The sequence below is a fragment of the Carcharodon carcharias genome, chromosome 16 (assembly GCF_017639515.1).
Source record: "Carcharodon carcharias isolate sCarCar2 chromosome 16, sCarCar2.pri, whole genome shotgun sequence".
NCBI lineage: Eukaryota > Metazoa > Chordata > Chondrichthyes > Lamniformes > Lamnidae > Carcharodon > Carcharodon carcharias.
Window position 1 is genome coordinate 106072832 of NC_054482.1, and position 25086 is coordinate 106097917.

The window sequence follows — 25086 nt, forward strand, 5'->3', positions numbered from 1 at the left end:
TGGTGGATAAAGCAATATAGGAAAAAGAAAGCACATGGGATTAAGACTACAGCTCATGTGACAGGTAACTGCTTGGGCCAAAAGGTTTGATTCTCTCTGGTAATTTGTGTAATTCTACAATGGCAAGAAAACAAGTAATTATTATAGGTCTAAATATATTATACTACATTATCGGTCTGGAATGCCATCTCTACACCTCTCCAGCTCATTTTCCTCCTTTAAGTCACTCCTTAAAATCCATCTCTTTGACCAAGCTTTTAATCTTTTGACCCAATATTCGGTATCATACTTTGTTCTATAATGTTCCTGTGAAGCACCTTGGGACGTTTCATTACATTGAAGGTGCTATATAAAAGTAAGTTATACGTTGTTTTTGTTGTCTAACGTTATTGGGAGAAAAATCAGATTATTTGTCAACTGTATACAGGACGTTAGGTGCTGTGGCTACATTAACAGACTTGATCACAACCGTGAGGGACAGAGCACAAAACAAACCTTGTCACCTGAGTTCCCAAGATTACCTTACAATCTGTTTCCCTGCTCTGTCCACCACCCATTTTTCTGTGTTTGCCGTACGTACTTAAAAACACCTGTTTCAGTAATGCAAAAATGCCACCAAAGGATTACAAACATGCACAAGTAGTGGGCAGGAAAAGATTAGCTGGTCCATCAAGCCTGCCCCACGTCTCGTGATGGCTGGAGCATTATGACATGACACTAGCCTACTTTAACCACAAATTACAATGCTAATGGAAGATGTATTAGCATCCCCATTTCCAGAATGACTGCTGCCTTCACCAATCATTCCTAAGGGATTGTGTAAACACTTTGTGGTTTCATTCATTAAAACTAGGCACCTGAGAACAGCTATACAAAGGTAGAAAACTTGAAGACATCAGCAGCAGAGCTGTATGTGCTACTCACAGGCCAGAGTGAAACAGAGACCGGATCACATGATACACTTCCCTTCTAGTGATGGCATGCTGCTATCCCTTAAAGCCATATTATGATAAGACAATGGTGTTGTGTGGGACAATGAACCCATCCTGGAAGGTGAACTACAGCTTCTATAATCCCACTGGTGCAGGCAACATTGATTTAAAATTCTTCTCCACATGGGATGGATCAGTGGTCTGAAATACTTGGCATTTATCCATTTATGCAGATATTCTCTACCTAACAGAACTGTTGGTGTGCAGTGGTTAAAAAAGGTCGCTCACCATCACCTTCTCAATTAGGAGTGAGCGATAAACACCGGTCTTGACGGTGATGCTCGGCATCCCAGAAATGAATAAAAAGGTTATTGAAATGAAGTTGTTTTTGTATTTGGTCATTCTGTTTTTAAAACATATTTGAAAATTATTTCAATTCCAGCACTATAGGGTGTCTTCAAAAAATATGTGAAGTGGGCCATATGTGGAAGTTTAATGATGTAACCATCATGACACATGGCAAAATAGCTTCTGTTATGATCCCAGCTGATGTTACTACAAGACTAGTCAGATCTCAGGGTGGAACCTGGCTTAATAAATCCTAACTTTTATTTTTTGTTTAGAAACGTGGAGGGTGGCAGCTGAACAGAGTCACAGAGGTCTGCTGATGAATGTTTAACAAAGGAATAAAACATTTATTAAATAAGAAAAGATTAACTATATTACACTACTCCTTCACCCCCAACTATAACTTTACAGATATATACAAATTTGTAAAGATAACATAATTTACAAAGGGTGGAATTCTCCCATGCCTCCGCCTGTGGGGTCAGTGGGTGGGAGGGGGAGAATTTGGCAGCAGTTCCAAAAATCGGTTTCACACTAGTGTCAAATTACAGCGGGGATTTTCAGATGCTACCTGCCATAGCCGATTGAAAGCCCCACTGGAGGCCAGCGTGAAGCCAATTTGCATCCCACTGATGGCATGCAAATGAAGGCCCGACCGGAATCATCCACAAACACCCAATTCTCCATTACGACAGCGGGGAAACACTCTAGTCCAAAACACGTCTGGACTAGCATGACGTGCAAAAGTCGGGACTTATCTTTAGGGCCTTGATCGGCTCGTGGACATCTGAAGAGATGATGTTGTTGGAGACCTACCACTGCTGGACCTGGAATAACATGTGCATTGCATGTCTGGTGGAGCCTCATCCACATGACTCCTCTGCGAAGCAGCTTTCGGAAGGTGGGAGGTATCCATACAGCAACTCTGACTTCACTGAGGCTTCGGACTTCGACATAGGTTTTAGCATTCTTCCAGGGACTTCAGCATTCCTCCAGGAACTGTGGCATGGACTTCAGCATTCCTCCAGGTGAATGTGCTCCAAGGGAGGGGTCAGCGGAATCAATATTGGACTCCTGGGGAGCGAACTCAGGGTGGGCTTGGTAGGACAGGATGGTTAGGGTAGCAGGAGGCAAAGGGAGCTGGTTTGGTGGGAGGGTGAGGGTTCGACAGTATCGATAGAAGGGGCGGTGAGGGTTGTTGGTGGGGACACGGAGGATCACATGGATACAGTGGGTGGGAAGGAGGAGGTCGGGGAGGTTAATGTGGAAGGGGTTAGGATTCTCGGGAAAGGAATGTGCACATTCACCTAGACATTCCGGAATGCGAAGGGCTCGGACTGGAAGGTGATGGTGGGGAGGTCGAAAGTTATGCCGGGGGAGTCGGTCAATGGTTATGGGGGAGAAGATATGGGTGACTGGGGGAGGGAAAATGGTGGGGGAGCTCATGAAGAATGTCATGACTACCATGGTGGTCAAATCGAAATTGAGAGGAGCCTCATGTTAAATGGGCACAGGTGCTGCATGGGAGAACAATCAGTGGGTGGGCGGAGATGCAGGTCATCTCAGCCGGACAACTGAAAGGGAACCCCAGCAGGCAGTATTGAAAATGTTCGGAACCAGTCAGAAGAGTACGATGCGTGAAGGCTCCACATGCATGGAAGAGTACTTGCACAAGACTCCGAAAGGCCCTGCTCCATAAACAATTCTCCCTCCAGAATCACTCATGTTCCAGCTACATGCAGCTAAACTCCAAGTCAGGGAGGATGGGGAGGCCTCATGAAGCCTATATAATGATGCTGAAAGAAAACAGTAGACATTATGCAGTGAAACTGAATATATTTGCAGATTAATCAGTGACAATATTGTGTTCACCCACGCAACCACTTGTGATCAAAATTTTGTGATTATTCTAGGCCTACCATTTCTTCTAGGTGCCGACTTAACATCTGCAGCAGGTGTGGAGACAGCCTATGGAGTTGTTTGCCCTGTTGCCTTTGATGACTTTGGCGGTTGTCCTCTGGAAAGCTGAGGCCTGGAGGACCCTGGATTCCTTTGGCCGTTCTATGGGCCAACTGTTTCCTCTGTGATGAAAGTGAGTGAGGTTGAAAGGCAAGGGGAGTCAGACAGAGCAGGTATCCTCTGAGATTCCTGAGTGGATGACCCAGGAGTGTCTATCTGCCGCTCCTCCTCCCTGGCCTGACTCCTTGAGGAGAAGGAGCACCTGGAAGGAGATCGAAGTGCCCCATTCCCCTCTCACATTGCCACTGCAAGAACTCCCCCATGGCTAGCTAGATGGAATGCAGCTCTGTGCCATCTCCAGCAGAAACTGGCCATTCTGCTGGACCAGAGTTCCAATGACATCCACCATCCTCCAATGGAGACCTCTATGCATGCACAGGTGGGCACCACTTCATCAGACAGCAGGGGGATGGACTCCTCAGACTCGCATGCCACTCTGTTGAGGGTTTCCAACAGCTTTGCATAATGTTCTCTCACCTCTTGCTCACCACGATTTGGAAGGCCATTTTCAGAGGATCATTTAACTCGGACCTCACAGATGCTTCTTCCTCAACAGTCCTCCAAAAGCCCGGGAGCTTGGCTGAAGCTGTCTCCTCCTGCTGTGGACATGTATCTGTGAGATGACCACCAGATTGTGAGACCCTTCCTAAACTAGCACTAGTACCAACTGAGGTGTGTGTTCCTGAGCTGGTGGAGAGCGCAAGTGACCACTGTGACACAACTACAGATGTGGAGCTCTCCTTTTCTGCTCCCTCTTGGCTCATCTCTAGACTGGGGCTGGGTTTAAGGCCTGATGGGGAGGAATCCTCCGTGAGCCTTGCTCTCTTCCTGGAGGCGCCTGTAATTGAAAGAGGAGAGTGCAAGTGACAGCATCAGCTGCCTCCAACATGGAGGAAAAATCAACACTCAAGTTTGCAATGAATGGTTGAATCCTTGCTAGGTGGACACCCAAGCTTCCCATTGCCAATAGCTCGGTCCTGTTCCACTCCTGTGAGCTCAGATGCCCTCTCCTCGAACTCTGAATGACCTGAGAAACGGCTGACCCCCCCCTCCCGTCTTCTCATGCTCTCTTTGGTTGTGTCGGATGTTTTCCTGCTTAAAGAGAGCAGCATGCTTGAGAGCAGTTGCATGGATTGGAGCAGTGGAAATTGGTTCATTTATCATACCTCCCCTTGTAAGATAGCCCACTTTTGTGGCAGGTCATCACTGGCAGAAAGGTTGTGGATCAGATCCCTCCAGAGCACTGAACACACCCACATACAAGGAGGAGGCTCAGACAGGCATGTGATTTGTGGCAGGTTGCCAGTTCCCTCTGCGCCTAAGCTGATTTCCCCCTTCCACAGAAACCACCCCGCCACCCCACTTCCATGCAGTGTTCCATGTCTGCTGAAGGATGACAAAGGTACAGTGGGCAGCGTGGATGCACTGAAGTGGGGCTGCAAGACAGGACATGCCTTTCCACTGGGCCTTGGACCCTGACATATTGGAGTCTTCGTGGTACATGCGACCATCTGATGAGACTTACCCTGGCAGAACGAATAAGTTCATTAGTCCTCTTCCGGCACTGTTTGGCCGACCGCTTAACCTACACTGACATCATCGGCCACCTGCACCCATGCAGCATTGGTATCCCTGCTTGGCCTCTTCCTCCCATCAGGCGGGTAGCGTACATTCCTGCGCACCTTGACATGGTCCAGGAGGCATCACTAAGTTTCAGAACTGGCTGGTGGGTGACCTTGCAGACATCTCTGCTTTTGCTTTGACAGTGTGAATGTCCAGGCACCTTTTAAATATGGTGTCCAGATATGACGGCAAAGCGCATGCCATCAAGCCTGCCCCACCACAGAAGATGGCACAAAACCCCTGGATGCATACATCAGGGCTGCAAGATACCATGGGATTTCTCAATGACCTCTGCAGCAGGAAACACTCCTCGTACCCGCCACAGTGTTTAGTTCCAGATAGGAGAATTCCACCCAAAACCTATCTTATACTCTAATGTTCACCATAAGTATACAGTTCATATAAACTAATAGGTGAACTGTGGTCAGACACCATACTCCAAAACTAAGTTTCTACGGATTTCTCATCAACCCCCCCAGACGCGTGTCACACCATGAGCCAATTAGTCTCATTGAAACCCTGTCTTTCTCCACAAGGGTTTCCAACCTCCACACTCAAAGAACTTGCCTTGGAATTCTCTTCCAAACGATGCTTTCACTCAAACATCTTCAACAGAGATCCACCTCCAAGGTTTCAAGCTCTCCTTCCCCTGGATCTCTTCATGCATTCAACCTTCACCTTCCACACACTCTCGCAGAGATTCAGCTGTGCCAACAGAACACCACTGCAACAAAAGCCAATAGTAAGGAGTCACCAACCTTCGGCTGTCTCCTCAGATCTTCTGGCTTCTCTCAAGCCCACTTTGCTTTAAGTCTGATCCCTGCAGCTCGGTCTTTTTAATTGGGAGTCTTTCCTCGACTCCTCACTTTTAACTTCACTTAACAGGGCCTTTTTCAGATTCTTGATCTTTTCCTTTCACTTGACTGCCTTCTTGGCACCTCGTTCAGCCCCACTCCCTTTTTCTGGTGGGGGCTTTCTCCTTTGTTTTGGGACCCACTCCCAGTCTCTAGCTTCTTCTGGCACTTTCTTCCCAATGGCGTTTTCCTCTAGGTCACCTGACCTTTTAGGCTCTGTGTTCACCTCCTTGTTTCCCTTCTCTGCAAACGCAGGACTGGCTCCCAAACTGGGGTCGGGGGGAGGGGGAAATAAACTTAAAAAAAACCAAGCTGTGCATGTGCGCAGAGCCGTTGACCGGCTGAACGTCGAGAAGACGGATCGAGTGCGCACGCGCGTCCATTCGCCGGCCGACGCAGGCGCAGAAACCCCCCCCCCGCCCCCGCCCCCACCTAAGACCGTAGAAAAACACACTGCGCATGTGCTGCCTTTTCAGGTCCAGCACATGCGCAGAGACAACGGGGGCCCCCCCCGGGTTTTCGTTTTAAAAAGTGAGCTGTTTCTTTCTGGATTCGTCACGTTTCCAATTTGAAATTCCTGACTAAAATGTCCAAATCCTTATTATTGTTAGCATGAGTTGCTCTGTAACGTGTTACGTGGTTAATGCAAAATCATGCAACGTGATGCCACATTTACATTTCTGTGCAAAATGTCATTTTCTTTCAGTATTTTCATTTTTAATCATCAAAACTGGAGATGGCAAACTCGTTGAATTGGATTGCGTATGACACAGTGCATACATATGACAAGAGTGCTGCACTTGAGTTGAATCTTGGGGCTGAATCCTCATCTCAAGGGGTGGGGGGAAGCGGAGGGTCAGGGCTGTTTCTGGCTGCTGACCCTGGACCTGGTGGGGGGCGGGGGTGGCGGTGGTGGTGTAGGAAACCGTCAACCGTTGGGATTTTCAAATGGGATGCCCCTGTAACTGGCCTCGAGACGGGTTCGAGGTTGTCAGCCGCGCCCTCAAAGCCGGAGGGCCGCGTGCAGCTCATCAGGGTTCCGCGTGCGGCGCCCCCCCCCCCCCCCCTCCCCAAGACATTACAATGTTGACCGCTTCCCACGTGCAGGGTTGCCAGATTCCGCTGGTTTCCATCCACGTAGTATTTTTCCTACCAGTATTACTAAAGTGATCCACATGCAAAGCGAGGGCACCTGAAGTGGGGTGTGTGCTGATTGCACACAACACTGACTGTGAGAGCTGTGCACTCCCACTGCGTCCAATCAAAGCAGCGCTACAGTTCAGTCGGCACAAATTCTTATGCACGGGGTCATGGTTAATGCACATGCGTGATTTCTTGCGGCTGGCTGAGGTGAAGGAGAGCCACTCATGCAATCTAGGCTAGTGAGTGGGCCACCCATCACTGCTGTAATGCACGGTAAGTAAGAGAGAGGGCACTTCAACATGGAGGTGCCCTATCTCAAAATGTTTAAAATCTAAACTTAAAAAATGAATTCAGCAGCCTGGCCACCACTGTGAGGAGTTGGGGGGAGCCCCTCTACAGAGCAGCCTGTGGCTGCTCCCACTCTCAGGCAGACATGGAGAGCTGGGACCTTGGAGGCCAACCGGAAAATACCAGTTAGCCTCCTTTAATTGCCATCAATTAGGCTTTTAATGAGCCTGATTGGCTCCCCACTGCTTGTGGGTGGGTAGCCCTGTCAGATCCCATTCCCGCCTCCATAAAAATGACCCAGAGACAGGATAGGGCTAGGGAAATATGCCAGTGGGTGAAGCTATATTTAGCTGCCACCATCCTCCGATCCCATCCCTGATGGGGGCCAAAAATCCAACTGTTCTCAAAAACTCGGTGTGGAGGTTTGCACAATGGAAGGACATGAAGGGAATTAAGGCAGCATGCAGAACTTACCATCCAGTTAGTTTCTATGTGCAGTAATATTGGGGGTCACAGGCCAGTGATGTTGAACTCCATCCTTGATTTTCTGAGCAGCCCATACAAGTATGATGCACTGGAACCAGTAACTCACAATCTTTACCCTTAGATTGATAGGGAGAGAGATTGAAAGGAGAGGATGAAAATACTCTGATCCCTCAGTGCAGACTCTGTAAGATTTTCAATTCTTTAGTTTGGAATATAATGCTTCCATTCACTTGCATGTTGGCCAATCTAGTGTGGTTGCATGCTTTGGGCAAGAGGGAAGGAGATAGTGAAGAGAAGAGAAATTTGTCCCAGGCCTAACATTCTAAGGAAGTTCAAACCAACGTAACTTACAGCAAAAAAAAAGTCTGAGATGATAGCAGGTATGCAAAAACCCTTCACTCCAAAGTGGTCCATACCAGGATTTTGGTACACATTTGAGTTAGTACTCAGTGCAACAATGAGGGAATGCTACATTGTCAGAGGTCAGAAGGAACTTTAAGCCAAGTGTTTGTCCACATGTTCAGCTGAACATGAAAGACCCATGGCAATCTCTCCACCAGCACCTACTCCCTATAGCTGGGGATGCTGATCCAATTGAAATTTTCAAGACTGATAGTGATAGGTTTTTCTTGGGTAAGGGTATCGAAGGATATGATGGGTAAATGGAGTTCAGATCCAGATCGAACTGAATGACAGAACAGGCTCTTGGGGCTGAATGGCCCCTTCCTGTTCCTATTGGATTCCCCTGGTGCCAGACCTCTCAACTAGCAACAGGTTGGCTGTTCATTCATCCCATTGCCTATGGGATATTTGTACAAATTGGCTGCTGTGTTTGCCTACACAGCAATAGTGACTGCACTTTAAATATAATTCATGTGAAACATTTTGGTATGTTCCTCAGAGATTAATAAGTTATTATATGCATACACAACTTTTTGCAAGTAACATTGGGAACAGCATTAGCAAGCTAACATAGTCAATACACAAGCAAAACAGCTTGTGTATTGCATACATAGCAACAAACATTATGACACACAGCCCTACTTCATCCCCATGGTATTTACTGCAACTCTAAGCACTTTGTTGGCTTTGATCCTTGTCTTCATTTCTGCCTACAACTATGTCATTAGGCACAAATCCATTGGAAGAGTTCATGTCCCATTCAGAATCCTTGTGGTATCTGGACATTTTCATTTACTTTACATTCTACAGGTGGGGAGAAACCTCCTTGCTGTTCCTTAAAATGTTCCTCAGTTCTCTTCTCCTTGTCCCATGCTGAATGGCCACCCACAGATACAGAAACTGAATGGACCTGATAAGTTGTTTGTGAAAGACGATTAAGGTTCTAACAGGGTAGGTGACTGTAATTCAATATATTAGAGTTTTCAAAGTGTAAAATGCCCTGATGTAGCAGGATTTAATACGAATGTTGGTTGGTTACTTTGCTGCTTCATTAGTAATGGATACTCAGGGGAAGCTGTGCTGGCATTTCCAAACTCTTCAGTTTCAGCTCTAATTTCTTGCCAATGAGGTATTTTTATACCACATAATAGTGTTGAGATTAGTGCCAAGCGAAAATGTCAAACCGACCTGCACTTGATCAATGCAATCAGGCCAGCTTTGGATTCTTTACAAGATGCCAGTTTTCTCTGTTTACAAAGAAATTGAAACCTGAACTGACAAAATAAAAACATGGACTGGAGCCAAGCTATTGACGTTGGAGCTATAATGGTGCATCGTTGTCTTTGAGTTCAATGAGTTGGGGTCAATTCAAATTAAAACTGATCTCAAAATCCAAATGACCAGTTCTATATATGCAATAATACGACAAGGACTGAATCGTGGTGTTAGGAAACTATTCTTATTCTGTGGGGTGAAAGGGCTATCCCATTCCACTCCCCACTGACGTTAGGTTAATATCACAATCGCTGTGATTGAGGTTTTAGGGTACGACACTGCCAATGTTACTCACTCATGCCATAAAGGTGGCTGATGTTTAGGGTTGATAACTCCATTCCGATGATTTTTCCAGAGCTTTGATCATGCGGCATTTGATTATGTGAATATCCTACAGCATTTAATCATGTGCTTTTGCATATAGTTTTGCATATGTTATTGCATTTATCCCATAAGAAGAGAGATGAAGGGGGAAAATTGATTAAAGGCAGTAGTGTAAAAAAAACTCTGGGGTCAGTTAGCTCATTTGGCTAGTTGGCTACAGTATGATGCAGAATGATGTCAATGGCATGGGTTGAATCCCTGTACTGGCTGTAGTAGTTCATGTAGACCTGTCTCCTTGCCTTGCCCAATGCTTGTGGAATGGTGTCCCTCAAGCTTTATATAAAACCAATTGGAGAGAGGTGCCTGTGGTCCTTTATGCACAGTTTATGTGTTCCTTTTTATTTCCCATGATCAATACATTTTTATGTAAGGGGTCTCAGTTTTCTTACCCTCAGAGTGATTGCCCCAATTAAATGATTCCAACAGTGAGCTTTTGGTGAGTTTTAAAATAACAAAGGTTATTTGTTATTACACACTTACCCTGATGTTTAAAACATTACATCTCACTCACTCTCTCACACACGCTATCACACACACAAAGATTAGATACAGATTAAGGTAAAACAATACGGTTACAACTTAAAATTATCTCAGTCTCTTTTGTAGCAGACCTATAATTTCTTAGATGAGCGAATGCTTTAGCTGAGGTGAAGGTCCTGTGAAACAGAGGATTCTCAGTAAGTTGCAAGGCTTCTTGTAATTGTGTTTCCGGCAGGTTGGTTCTCAGGTGAACTCAAAGTTGCAGCAGGCTCGAGAGAGTCCTCCTTCCACTTTCAAGGTATTGCTGTTTATTATCTTGGCTGCTTGGATGACTTGCAGTGGGTTTGATGGTTTTTGGTGGAATTCTGTTTCTATAACAGCTTCTGCTGTTCTTAACAGCAAATGGAAGATATGGCTTTCTCATCATGTGACTTGAACAAGTTCAAAGTTTTTTTTCCAAATAAGTTGGGTGGTTAGGTTGGTTATACATCCTGTGTTGTGGAATTTATACCTTGAGAGTTGAGACAGCCAGTGTATCTGTATTTGAAAGAGCCTTCAGTTGATCATTTTAATTAGTTTCAGGAAAAGACGTTGAGCCAACATCAGTCTGGAAGGTCCCTTTAGTTCCGCCTTCAGACAGGGAACTAATCCACAAGAGATGTCAGTTGATTTTCAAGCAGCCATCTTTTTGCAGTTTTTTTTTGTGGTCGGTTTTTTGGAGTGTACTGACACTGCCTACTAGTGTGAAATCACTGCAGTAATCTCTCTTTTGTTGCAGTCCTACTCCGGCCCCCTTCCACAACTCTTTCTCCGGTACATCGATGATTACTTTGGTGCTGCTTCATGCTCTCGTCAGGACTTGGAAAAATTTATTAATTTTGCTTCCAATCTCCACCACTCCATCATTTTCACGTGGTCCATCTCTGACACTTCCCTTCCCTTCCTTGACCTCTCTGTCTCAATCTCTGGTGATAGACTGTCCACCAATATCCATTACAAACCCACCGACACCCACAGCTATCTCGACTACAGCTCCTCACACCCCACTTCCTGTAAGGACTCCATCCCATTCTCTCAGTTCCTTCGCCTCCGTCGCATCTGTTCCGATGATGCTACATTCAAAAACAGTTCCTCTGACATGTCCTCCTTCTTCCTTAACCGAGGTTTTCCACCCACGGTCGTTGACAGGGCCCTCAACCGTGTCCGGCCCATCTCCCGCGCATCCGCCCTCACTCCTTCTCCTCCCTCCCAGAAACATGATAGGGTCCCCCTTGTCCTCACTTATCACCCCACCAGCCTCCGCATTCAAAGGATCATCCTCCGCCATTTCCGCCAACTCCAGCATGATGCCACTACCAAACACATCTTCCCTTCACCCCCCTTATCGGCATTCCGTAGGGATCGCTCCCTCCGGGACACCCTGGTCCACTCCTCCATCACCCCCTACTCCTCAACCCCCTCCTATGGCACAACCCCTTGCCCACGCAAAAGATGCAACACCTGCCCCTTCACTTCCTCTCTCCTCACCGTCCAAGGACCCAAACACTCCTTTCAAGTGAAGCAGCATTTCACTTGCATTTCCCCCAACTTAGTCTACTGCATTCGTTGCTCCCAATGTGGTCTCCTCTACATTGGAGAGACCAAACGTAAACTGGGCGACCGCTTTGCAGAACACCTGCGGTCTGTCCGCAAGAATGACCCAAACCTCCCTGTCGCTTGCCATTTTAACACTCCACCCTGCTCTCTTGCCCACATGTCTGTCCTTGGCTTGCTGCATTGTTCCAGTGAAGCCCAACGCAAACTGGAGGAACAACACCTCATCTTCCGACTAGGGACTTTACAGCCTTCCGGACTGAATATTGAATTCAACAACTTTAGGTCGTGAGTCCCCTCCCCCATCCCCACCCCCTTTCTGTTTCCCCCTTCTTTTTTTTCCCAATAAATTATAAAGATTTTCCTTTTCCCACCTATTTCCATTATATAAAATAAAAAAAAACCCACTAGAGCTATACCTTGAGTGCCCTACCATCCATTCTTAATTAGCACATTCGTTTAGATAATATCACCAACTTTAACTTTAACACCTATGTGTTCTATTGTACTATTGTTGTTGACATCTTTTGATGATCTGCTTCTATCACTGCTTGTTTGTCGCTACAACCACACCAACCCCCTCCACCTCTCTGTCTCTCTATCTCTCCGCCCCCCACACACACACCTTAAACCAGCTTATATTTCAGCTCTTTCCTGGACTCGAACTCAAGTTCTGTCGAAGGGTCATGAGGACTCGAAACATCAACTCTTTTCTTCTCCGCCGATGCTGCCAGACCTGCTGAGTTTTTCCAGGTAATTCTGTTTTTGTTTTGGATTTCCAGCATCCGCAGTTTTTTTGTTTTTATCTCTCTTTACTATTGTTCCACCAAACCAAACATTAATTACCAACTTACATGTAGATAAGTCACTATCTTAACATAGCTGTTAGCTCTTGAGATGTGAAGGTTGGCCTGATAAGCCAAAGAATAGTGCATGGCATATTGCACTCTAACTTGTTCATTTATTTGTTGTGTTGGCTAATTTGAAGATTTACAGGAATTCAGCCTGTGGTTTGCCAGTGCCTGTGTTTTGTATTTAGTATTTTGAAGTCAGTGGATAAGAAAATTGTAAAACAGTGTGTGGATTCGCTTTGGCCTATTTAGTGTTGCCATCCAAGGTCACGTTCACTCACAATATGGTTTATGATGAATAGCAGTTTACAGATTAAATACAGTGGTAATGGAAAATCTTGTAAAGGGTATTAGGATCTGTTTCACCCTGTTAGCATTATTGACCTGGTCCCACACCAGTTTTTCCCCTTCTATTTGACTTCACTCTGCATTTTTCCACAAGGGCCATTCCTATCATTGCACACAGGGAATATGCTCCAAACTGGAAATTGTTCACAATGAACATTTATGTGGAGGTTCATACATTGTTTGATCTTACCATTATGGTAATTGCTGCAGCCATAGCCAGCTACTGGATCTTTTACTGTTTATGATACTCTCAAAGGTTCCACCTCCTTGCAGAAACCTGCCCCTGCCCTGCCTCTGCCAGGACCCATCAAAGCTTTGCCTCCTCTCTTTGATGCTGGCACTGCCCATGGATTCTCCTTCCCTATTTTCTCCTGGGTTGTTTGCAGCTGTGCTCATGAGATCCATTTTTCATTCTTGGAGACCCCAGCAATATCTGGGAGAGAGAATTGGCTGTTGTATAAAGGGTTAATAGTTATGGTAATGAGATAGTGATGTAACCGTGACATCAGCAGTTATATGCTAGAAACATTGTAGAACAGATGGAATAATCTGTACCCAACAGTGATGTGCCTACCTAGTAGCTCATCAGTGTATATAGTACAAATAAAGTAGTTTTGAAGCAACCTACCTCAGTCAGGGCACCAATGGTAAGAGGGAAACCTCCCCAGTATAGATTAAGCCATGAGACCAATTCACTTAACAGTGGCCACCCTGCTTTTTTTTTATTCATTCACGGGATGTGGGCTTCGCTAGCTGGGCCAGCATTTATTGCCTATCCCTAGTTGTCCTTGAGAAGGCGGTGGTGAGTTGCCTTCTTGAACCGCTGCAGTCTATGTGGTATAGGTACACGCACAGTGCTGTTAGGGAGGGAGTTCCAGGATTTTGACCCAGTGACAGTGAAGGAACAGCGATAAATTTCCAAGTCAGGATGGTGAGTGACTTAGAGGGGAACTTCCAGGTGGCAGTGTTCCTATCTGTCTGCTGCCCTTGCCGTTTTAGATGCTAGTGGCAGTACGTTTGGAAGGTGCTGTCTAAGGAGCCTCGGTGAATTCCTGCAGTGCATCTTATAGATGATACACACTGCTGCTACTGTACATCGGTGGCGGAGGGAGTGAATGTTTGTGGATTTGATGCCAGTCAAACAGGCTGCTTTGTTCTGGACGGTGTCAAGCTTCTTGAGTGTTGTTGGAGCTGCACTCATCCAGGCAAATGGGGAGTACTCCTGACCCGTGCCTTGTAGATGGTGGACAGGCTTTGGGGAGTCAGGAGGTGAGTTACTCATCGCAGGATTCCTAGCCTCTGACCTGCTCTTGCAGCCACATTATTTATATGGTTAACCCAGTCCAGTTTCTGGCCAATGGTAATCAATGGTTGATAGTGGGGGATTCAGTAATGGTAATGCTATTGAATATCAAGGGGCGATGGTTGGATTCTCTCTTGTTAGAGATGATCATTGCCTGACACTTGTGTATTGCGAATGGTACTTGCCACTTGTCCAGGATATTGGATATTGTCCAGGTCTTGCTGCATTTGGACATGGATGGCTTCAGTGTCTAATGAGTAACGAATGGTGTTAACATTGTGCAATCATCAGTAAACATCCCCACTCTTGACCTTATGTTGGAAGGAAGGTCACTGATGAAGCAGCTGAAGATGGTTGGGCCGAGGACACTACCCTGAGGAACTCTGCAGTAATTTCCTGGATCTGAGATGACTGACTCCCAACAACCACAACCATCTTCCTTTGTGCTCGGTACGACTCCGGCAGTGGAGAGGTTTCTCCTGATTCCCATTTGACTCCAGTTTTGCAAGGGCTCCTTGATGCCACACTCGGTCAATGGCAGTCACTCTCACCTCACCTCGGGAGTTCAGCCTTTTTGTGTATGTTTGAACCAAGGCTGATGGTGCAAATGTAGATATTATATCGGCCACCACAACACTCAAGAAGCTCAACATCATTCAGGGTAGAGACGTTTGCTTGTCCAATCCTCCTGCTACTGAACCTAACTTCCAACCTCTGCACCGCTGATGTGATGTGGCAGCAGTATGTACAATATGCAGGATGCACAACAAACACACAGTGAGCACCTACCTCTCGTGCAACCTCTACCATCAAGATGGGCAATTTAAGCAATGTCATGAAAACTCTGTTACCTCTGAGTTTGTTTCATATGCCATCCTGCTATGGATACTTCATCATCGTTGCAGCAGAGAAGACTTGAGGGGCGACCTGATTGAGGTGTACAAGATTATGAGGGGCATGGACAGGGTGGATAGGGAGCAGCTGTTCCCCTTAGTTGAAGGGTCAGCCACAAAGGGACATAAGTTCAAGGTGAGGGGCAGGAGGTTTAGGGGGGGATGTGAGGAAAAAACTTTTTACCCAGCGGGTGGTGATGGTCTGGAATGCACTGTCTGGGAGGGTGGTGGAGGCAGGTTGCCTCACATCCTTTAAAAAGTACCTGGATGAGCACTTGGCACGTCATAACATTCAAGGCTATGGGCCAAGTGATGGTAAACGGGATTAGGTAAGTGGGTCATGTGTTTCTCATGTGTCGGTGCAGACTCGATGGGCCAAAGGGCTTCTTCTGCACTGTGTGATTCTGTGATCATCGCTGGGTCAAATTCAAGGAATTCCCTACCAAACATCATCATGACAAGGAATGCAACAATAGAAGGAAAATGCCACCTGCACTTTCTTGTGGCAGATAGGATTGGACAATAAATGCAGGATAACCCTCAGTAATTTGAAATGGGAATTCATGTTTTTTTTTAAGATTTTAGATGTGAATTATGAGAATCTGAAGTCAAGCCCTTTAATGTTATTTTTGTCAGTGTGTGAGCTATTGGTAAGTAAAGACTTTATAACTGCCATTGCTGAGAGATTTGCACTGGGACTCATCAAACACATGTGGCCTAAAAACTTTGGCCACCTAATGCATGAGGCCCAGATAGCTCATGCTTATGTGTCATTGATTCATCCTGTTGGATTTTGTGGGCCTAGTGGTAACACAGCATGGACGCTGTCAGGATCTACAGCCTTTCTCATGTCCATTTGACTCAGCTGTTTCCTAATGTCACATGGAGTAAACTGAATTGGCTGAACACTGGCATCTCTGGTCGCAAAGACCTCTGGAAAGGGCACTTTTGATTGGAGATGTTTGTAAACACTTCAACTACATCTCTTCAATTCCACAATTGAGGATGTTAGCTGCATGGTTCCCCATTGTCATCCTCGGATGGATGTGATAGGATGACAGTGTTTTGCTCTGATCAATTTGTTGTGAGGCCACTTAGCTAGTTTTTGATGTTGAGAAATAAAGAAAGACTTGCATTTATATAGTACCTTTCATGGCCTGTTGCTGATGGGCTGCAGTGCCTCATGGTTGCCCAGTTCAGATGTTAAGCCTGTCCTTAGTCTGTCCTATTTAGCAGAGTGAAAATGCCTCTCACATATTAGATGAAGAAAGTGAGACAGCGTACCAATACTAGCAGAAACAAACATGTCTACAACAGATGTGGTGGTAAGAGCACAGTCAAATAAGTTACTTTGCCATGCTGGTTCCCTCACCAACTGGTGCAGGCCAACGCTCCCATTCTGCATCTTTGCTTCACTCTGAGATTCTTCTAAGTATTATTCAGCATGAAGGAGTATTAAATCACTGGTTGAAGGAGGGTGGTTCTCAGCAGGAGTTTTCCTTAGCCTTACTTGATCTGAAACCATGAGACTTCATATGTTCTGGAGACAATGAATTGAAATTAATTAATTCATATCACAATTTGCCATGGTGGCATTTGAACTCTCGAACTCTGGGTTGCTAGTCTAGCACTGACTAAGCAACTGGATCTACTCTTTCCATAATATAACATAGGCCAGGTTATTGGCAACCTGGGACCGGAAAAAAACATTGAGACCTGGTTCTGTGTGAATTTCTATTTGTCACCAATGTGTCATGCCAAAATATCTCTTCCAAGAAAGAGCAGAATTAGAAAATGAAAAATGCACATCAAAGAGAAAGTAAATGCTGCATCCTGTATTAAGTTCAAGTATATTTCTGAGACTATTGTATGCTGTTTTTGTTTAATGCTTTTTAATAAGCATTTTGCTTATCTTTCAGTCCTTTGGGTAAGATGATTGGACAATTTTGAACTATAGTAATTTGTGAAATTGCAGTTTTGCCTTTTTTCCCCAGTAATGGTAATGGTTTTAGATTTATTCCACCGCAGAATATGTTATTTTATAGTTCCATAAGCAAATAAAATACCCACAGGAAGAGCATTTCTCACTGCATATGCAAACACACAGCGTATCAAATTCAGCAGTGCTAAGGCATGCCTGATAGCTACCAAACTAAAATATTGTCATCTTCCAATGTTACCGAATATCTTGTCATAATTTGTACATTGTAATTTATTAATCTAGAAAATCAACAGCTAGGTTTGATTGCATCCAGCATTCAATATATCATTTGTTACACATTTATTTGGTAAGTAGCAAATCAGAATAATATCAAGGTCTCCTTCGTCATAGCAATTAATGGATAAATGTTGCAGCTCAGTGACTGGACCATTTCTAATTCAAAACTTTTGAACCTTGCTGCCCAAAGAAGCAAGCAAATTATGAAGTTGTTAGAAAGTAATATCACTTTGTGCAGTGGCACAGCCGACAGTCTTAGCATCAGCCAGCCTCCTGCTGTCCACTGTCACTGTTTGTCACAGTCACTTACTGGCCTGAGGTGGAGCTGGTGTTCAGAAAGCTCCTCTTACTTCCTTACTCTGAAACTACATGACATCGTAACCTTTAAAGAAATGCTCTGAGACAGCATTTAAAGAACACCCAAATCCTTTCTGACCTTTATTTTTTTAAGGAAGGGTTCTTTTTTCTTGCCCAATGAGCTGTGACAAATTAATTTCCTTGCACTGTGTTTTTGCAGCAAGTTTATGGTGAAGTTTGTGGTTCGTAGCCAGGGAATAATCTCCAATGGCTTCTCTTCCTGCTCCTACGCTGTTAGGTTCAGTATCCTCAAGGATCTATCTTCTGCCCCCTCCCATTTTTCATCTACATGCTGCCCCTCAGCAACATCATTGAAAACACAGCATTAGTTTTAACATGTCCACTGACGACAGCCATCTCTACCTGACCACCATCCCTCTTGGCTCCTCCGCTGTTGCTAAATTATCAGACTGCTTATCTGACATCCAGTACTGGATGAGCAGAAATTTCCTCCAATCTAATATTGTTTTTGGTCCCCACTCCAAATTCTGTTTGACTAGACCACTCTGTTTGAAATCTTGTGTCATATTTGAATTCAAGTTGAGCCTCTGATCACATAGTAGCGCCATCACTGAGAACGCCCATTTCTACCTCTGGATCATACCCAGTTTCGCCCCTGTCCCAGCTTATCTGCTGCAGAAACCTTCCTTGTTACTTTTGGAACTGACTACTCCTCTGCTCTTCGATTGGTCTCCCATGTTCTCACCTCTGCAAACTTGAGGTCATCCAAAACTCTGCTGTCCATGTCTTAACTCGCAGCAAGTCCCATTCATCTATCACCTCTGTGCTTGCTGATTTACATTGGCTCCTGGGTAAACAATTTCTTGATTTTAAAATTCTCATCCTTGTTTTCAAATCCCTCCATGGCCCATCTCTCCCTAGCTCTGTAATCTCCTTCAGAATGTTGGCACTCCTCTAATTCTGGTCTATTGAGCATCCCTGATTTTAATTGCCCCACCATTGGTGGCTGTGCCTTCAGCTGCCTAGGCCCCAAACTTTGGAATACCCTCCTTATACCTCTCTACCTCTCTTCCTCACTTTCCTCCTTTAAGACACTTCTTAAAACCTACCTATTTGACCAAGCTTTTGGTCATCTGACCTTTATGTGGCTCGGTGTCATACTTTGTTTTATAATGCTCCTGCAAAGCACATTAGGATGTTTTATTAAGTTAAAGCTGCTATAAAAATATAAGTGGTTGTTGTTGTCAGTAAATGTAATGGAACAAAATCCATCCACAAGTCAATATAAAGAAGATATAGGGTGAGCTGGATTCTTGTGAGAACAGTACATGGAGGTGTACTTGATCTGCTGAATGAGACAGTGGTGCAGGGGGACAGTGGTGAACATACAAGATGAAGCTTGGCAATGATAAATGAATAGTCGCTGGGCCGTGAGCTCCTATCTGTGTGTGCACTCAAATTCTTTTTAATCCATTTACCTGGGACAATATACCATAAGTATTTGGATCATTTCTTCCCCAGTGATGAAACGACAGTGAAAGTGTTCAAATAGAATAGAATTGGTGGTACATCACAGAAAGAGGCCACTTGACACATTCTGTCTGTACTGGCTCTAAGAGCTATCCAATTAGTCCCACTCGCCTGCTCTTTCAGTATAACCATGTGACTTTTTCTTTTTCAAGTTTATACCCAATTCTCTTTTGAACATTACTATTGAATCTGCTTCCACGGTTCTTCCAGGCAGTGCATTCCATAGCAACTTGCTGCACAAAATAATTTCTCCTAATTTTCCCTCAGTTCTTTATCCAGGGCGAAAAGCGCTATAGAAATGCAAGTCTTCCTTTTTAGAGCTGTGGGAATTATCCTCTTAATTAGCAGTTAGTAACTGTGATTTTGGACTGATAGACTGGCACAAGTTGAACAAGCCAAGTTAAATTTAATCAAATCTTTCCTTGGATAACAAAAGCTGTGTTTTTACTTTTTAATATGCTTGAAATATCTTGAACACTTTCCTTTTTTTTTCCCGTTGAAAAGAACTTTGTGCTAAACCATTGTCACTCTGGAAGGTTCAAAAACTTGAAAACAGCTCTGGTCAACCAGGCGGCTTCAAATAGATTCAGGCTTCTCTGATATCCAAGTTGTTGGCATAGCAAACAGAGAGTTCCCACTGTATCTCTGAAAGCTCGCTTCCCATCTCAGTTCCACCACCCCCACCTTAAAATTGGAATCCTTTTTAAAAAAAACACATTGAATGTTACAACTATGAGAAAAACAGGAAGTTCAAATCTGGTATTATTTTTGGACCGGGTTCAGAAAGGCTGCAGCAGTTTTCAGCAGATCATTATACCTCTAATTACCGCCTGCAACCCATTAATACTAGCGCCTCAGTAACTTCACTGTAGCTTATTCTGGGTAATGGGAAGATAAGTGTTTGAGCTGCTCCATTTACACCCAGTTACAAGAGTCACAGGCATCGGCTTCACTCGTGCATTTGCCTCAAGATGACTTATTAGGTGATTGGCGAGTGGGTGGGCGAGTTAAGAATGTAATACCCTGGATGGCTATTTACATTGGTAAACGTCCAGAGGAAAACTGGCCCAGAACTCACAGTTAAATGTTTTTTTTATAAATGCTGATTTTATATTGGCTGCCTCCGTCAGCAAGGTTTACATTGCAAACTTTAGTGCAGAGATGAATGTACACAGCGTTTACTCAGCAATGAGACTGGAGCTTAAATGAGGCTTGTATTCCAGTTAAAAGTTCACAGTTGAGGTCAAAAGGTTATAGAGCATCTCCTACCTCATGCTCGCTTGTCATGTCCTGCATATTTTCAGCTTATAGTTTCCTTCCACCTCCTTTTATGTGACAAAGTTACAGGTGAATTGTCACTCGCATCACTGGCTTTGATGCAATAATCTTGTTCTTAATTCCTTAATAAATCTTGCTCTTAATTCCTTAAAGAGAAAGGAAAACCCAGGAAATACCTTTGGTTCAAAATCATGTCGCAATTTTATAAAGAATTGCAGAAATATACAGCATGGGAACGAACCATTCAGTGATGTTGGTGCTCCACATGAGCCTTCTTCCACTCCTCTTCTCTAACCCATCAACATATCTGTCTTCCTTGTGTGTGTATTTAGCTTCCCCTTCGCCATCAATGCTATTTGCCTCATCTACTCCATGTGATAATAAATTCCATGTAGTACGCATTCTCCAGATAAAGAGGTTTCTGCGATGGCATAGTAGTATTGTCGCTGGATTGGTAGCCCAGAGACCCAGAGTAATGCTCTGGGGACCTGGGTTCAAATCTCGCCACAGTAGATGATGGAATTTGAATTCAATAAACATCAGGAAGCCTAATTATGACTCTGTAAAAGCCCATTTGATTCACAAATGCCCTTTAGGGAAGGAAATCTGCTGTCTGACCTACATGTGACTCCAGACCCATAGCGATGTGGTCAACTCTTAACTGCCTTCTGAAATGGCCCTCTGAAATGGCCTAGCAAGCCACTCAGATGTATCAAACCACTACAAAGTCTCAAAAAAGGAATGAAAGTGGACGGACCACCCAGCATTGACCTAGGACAACTGCAAACTCCTCCCTGTCCACCCTGCAAAGTCCTCCATACTAACATCTGGGAGCTAGTGCCAAAATTAGGAGAGCTGGCTCACAGATTAGTCAAGCAACAGCCTGAGATAGTCACCTCACAGAATCATACCTTACAGATAATGTCCCAGACACCACCATCACCATCCCTAGGTATGTCCTGTCCCACTGGCGGGACAGACCCAGCAGAGGTGGTGGCACAATGGTATACAGTCGGGAGGGAGTTGTCCTAGGAGTCCTCAACATCGACTCCAGATGGGCAAGGAAACCTGCTGATTATCATGTACTGTCAGCTGATGAATCGGTGTTCCTCCATGTTGAGAAGCATTGAGGGTGGCAAGGGCGCAGAATATACTCTGGGTGGGGTACTTCAATGTCCATCACCAAGAGTGGCTCGGTAACACCACTACTGACCGAGCTGGCCGATTTTTAAAGGACTGTTAAATAGCTGTTAGACTGGATCTGCTGCAGGTGGTGAGGGAACCAACAAGAGGGAAAAACATACTTGACCTCATCCTCACCAACCTGCCTGCCACAGATGCATCTGTCCATGACAGTATCGGTAGGAGTGACCATCACACAATCTTTGTGGAGACAAAGTCCTGCCTTCACATGGAGGTTACCCTCCACTGTGTTGTGTGGCACTACCACCATGCCAAAGGGGATAGATTTCAAACAGATCTACCAACTCAAGACTGGGCATCCATGTGAGCAGCAGAATTGTACTCGAACACAACTTGTAACCTCATGGCCTGGCATAACCCCACTCTATCATTGTCGTCCAGCCAGGGGATCAACCATGGTTCAATGAAGAGTGCAGGAGGGCGTGCCAGGAGCAGCTTCAGGCATACCTAAAAATGAGGTGTCAACCTGGTGAAGTTATAATACAGGACTACTGGCGTGCCAAACAGCATAAGCAGCAAGTGATAGACAGGGCTAAACGATCCCACAACCAACTTATCAGATCTAAGCTCTGCAGTCCTGTCACGTCCCGTCCTGATTGGTGATGGACAATTAAACAACTCACTGGAGGAGGTTGCTCCACAAATATCTCCATCCTCAATGGTGGGGGAGCCCAGCACATCAGTGCAAAAGATAAGGCTGAAGCATTTGCTACAAATGCCAAGTGGATGATCCATCTCGGCCTCCTCCAGAGGTCCCCAGCATCACAGATGCCAGTCTTCAGCCAATTCAATTCACTCCACATGATATCAAGAAATGGCTGAAGGCAGTGGATACTGCAAGGGCTATCGGCCCTGACAATATTCCGGCAATAGTACTGAAGACTTCTGTTCCAGAACTTGCCACACCCTTAGCCAAGCTGTTCCAGTACAGCTACAACACTGGCATCTACCCAGCTATGCAAAAAATTGCCCAGGTATTTCCTGTACACAAATAACAGGACAAATCCAGCGTGGCCAATTACCGCCCCATCAGTCTACTCTCAATCATTAGTAAATGAAAAGGGTCATCAACAGTGCTACCAAGCTATTACTTAGCAATAATCTGCTCACTGATGCCCTGTTTGGGTTCCATCAGGACCACTCAGCTCCAAACATGGACAAAAGAGCTGGACTCCCTGGGTGAGATGAGAGTGTCTGCCCTTGATATCAAGGCTGTATTTGACCAAGCGTGGCATCAAGGAGCCCTAGCAAAACTGGAGCCAATGTGAATCGAGGGGAAAACTTTCCACTGGTTGGAGTCATACCTAGCATAAAGGAAGATGGTTGTAGTTGTGGGAGGTCAGTCATCTCAGCTCCAGGAGATCACTGCAGGAGTAGCTCAGGGTAGTGTCCTCAGCCCAGCCATCTTAAACTGCTTCATCAATGACCTTCCTTCCATCATAAGGTCAGAAGTGGGGATGTTCGCCGATGATGGAGCGATGTTCAGCACCATTCGTTACTCCTCAGGTACTGAAGCAGTCCATGTCCAAGTGCAGCTAGATTTGGACAATACCCAGGCTTGGGCTGAGAGTCTAATCATCGCCCTTTGATGTTCAATGGCATTACCATCACTGAATCCCCCACTATCAACATCCTGGTGGTTACCATTGGCCAGAACTGAACTGGACTAGCCTTATAAATACTGTGGCTACAAGAGCAGGTCAGAGGCTAGGAGTCGTGTGACGAGTAACTCACCACCTGACTCCCCGAAGCCTGTCCACTATCTAGGCACAGGTCAGGAGTGTGATGCAATACTCCCCACTTTTTTGGATGAGTGCAGCTCCCACAACACTCAAGAAGCTTGACACCGTCCAGGACAAAGCAACCCGCTTGATTGGCACCACATCCACAAACATTCACTCCCTCTACCACTGATGCACAATAGCAGCAGTGTGTACCATCTACAAGATGCACTCCAGGAGTTCACCAAGGCTCCTTAGACAGCACCTTCCAAACCCACAACTACTGCCATCTAGAAGGACAAGAGCAGTAGATAGATGGGAACACAACCTTCTGGAAGTTCCCCTCCAAGCCACTCACCATCCTGACTTGGAAATATATCGCCATTCCTTCACTGTCACTGGGTCAAAATCCAGGAACTCCCTTCCTAACAGAACTGTGGGTGTAATTACACCACATAGACTGCAGCAGTTCAAGAAGGCAGCTCACTACCATCTTCTCAAGGGCAACTAGCGATGGGCAATAAATGCTGGCCCAGCCAGCAAAGCCCACATCCCATGAATGAAAAAATAAATAAAGGCTGTTCAGGGGTGATGTCAGGATGAATTTTACACAAAGGTTGGTGAAAATTTGGAACATGTTCCCCAAAAAAGCTGTTGAGGCACAATTCAGGAGTGCGATGGATAACTCTCCACTTGCCAAGTGCAGCTCCAGCAATACTCAAGAAGCTCGACACCATCCAGGTGCTACTTGATTAGCACCCCATCCCATGCCTTAAACATTCACACCACAATGGCAGCAGTGTGTTCCACCTCGGCCTTGTCTTTTTCGAGATTTAAGAGCTAATGGTGACTGATTCAATTGAGCAGACAACAAAGCTAGACCCAATCTTGTTCTTACTGGCCATCTTCACATGAATACTTCTCAACATGGACCACAGATCATCCCTTGACTGATAGTTCACTCCCCAGCTCAGACGTGCTGAGTCCAATTTTGTCCCCTCTGCTCCCAGCCTGATTGAGATCTGTCAACTCAGAGCAGACTTGGGAATAGAACCTTCTGGTAACCTCCAGATTTTGTAAGGCTCAGGAGTTCAGGAGCTATCATTTTGTAGAGGGCTTTGAATGTTTAGGAGGTCACTCCCTCACTCAGTTCAAGATCATTTAACTTTGAGTGCTTGCCAGTGGTGATAACAGAACAGCACAACAAAGATTTGTTTTAAGAGCTGAACATGCAATTATTGTTAAAAAAAATAAAAAGCAATTCCACAATAATATTCAATAAACACAGTGTATTCGACCAGTGGTTAACAAACAGTGAATTGAGGTACTCATTTCCTGCTCATTTTCTAAATGTTATTTGCATGGACTCATTTAATTTAGATTGAATTTGAATTAAATAACACCACGTAAATTATGCAGATGGGTTTTATTCAAATTCAAGCCAAATTTAGAAACCTGCTGCTGTGCCAACATGTCATATTCCAGAATGAATCCTACTTTATTCTAGTTACCCTGATGGAAACTGATTCACAATCTTCTAAACATGTACGTTGCTGAGAGTCTGAGTGATACTGAGAGCAGTCACCTCTGAATTTG

General features: G+C 45.0%; 1 protein-coding gene across 2 annotated transcripts in view; it reads left to right on the top strand.

The window, feature by feature from the left end:
- The window catches only part of LOC121289415, a 222939-nt gene that overhangs the window by 181514 nt on the left and 16339 nt on the right, over positions 1-25086 (top strand). Inside the window, exon 5 of one of the 2 annotated variants that reach the window (XM_041208875.1) lies at positions 854-945. The exons of the other annotated variant lie outside the window; for it this stretch is intronic. Within the exon in view, the coding sequence (XP_041064809.1) occupies positions 854-881 (28 nt within the window). The 3' untranslated portion in view covers positions 882-945. Of the gene's footprint in view, positions 1-853; positions 946-25086 lie in introns of those variants that run through there. 2 annotated transcript variants of the gene reach the window in all.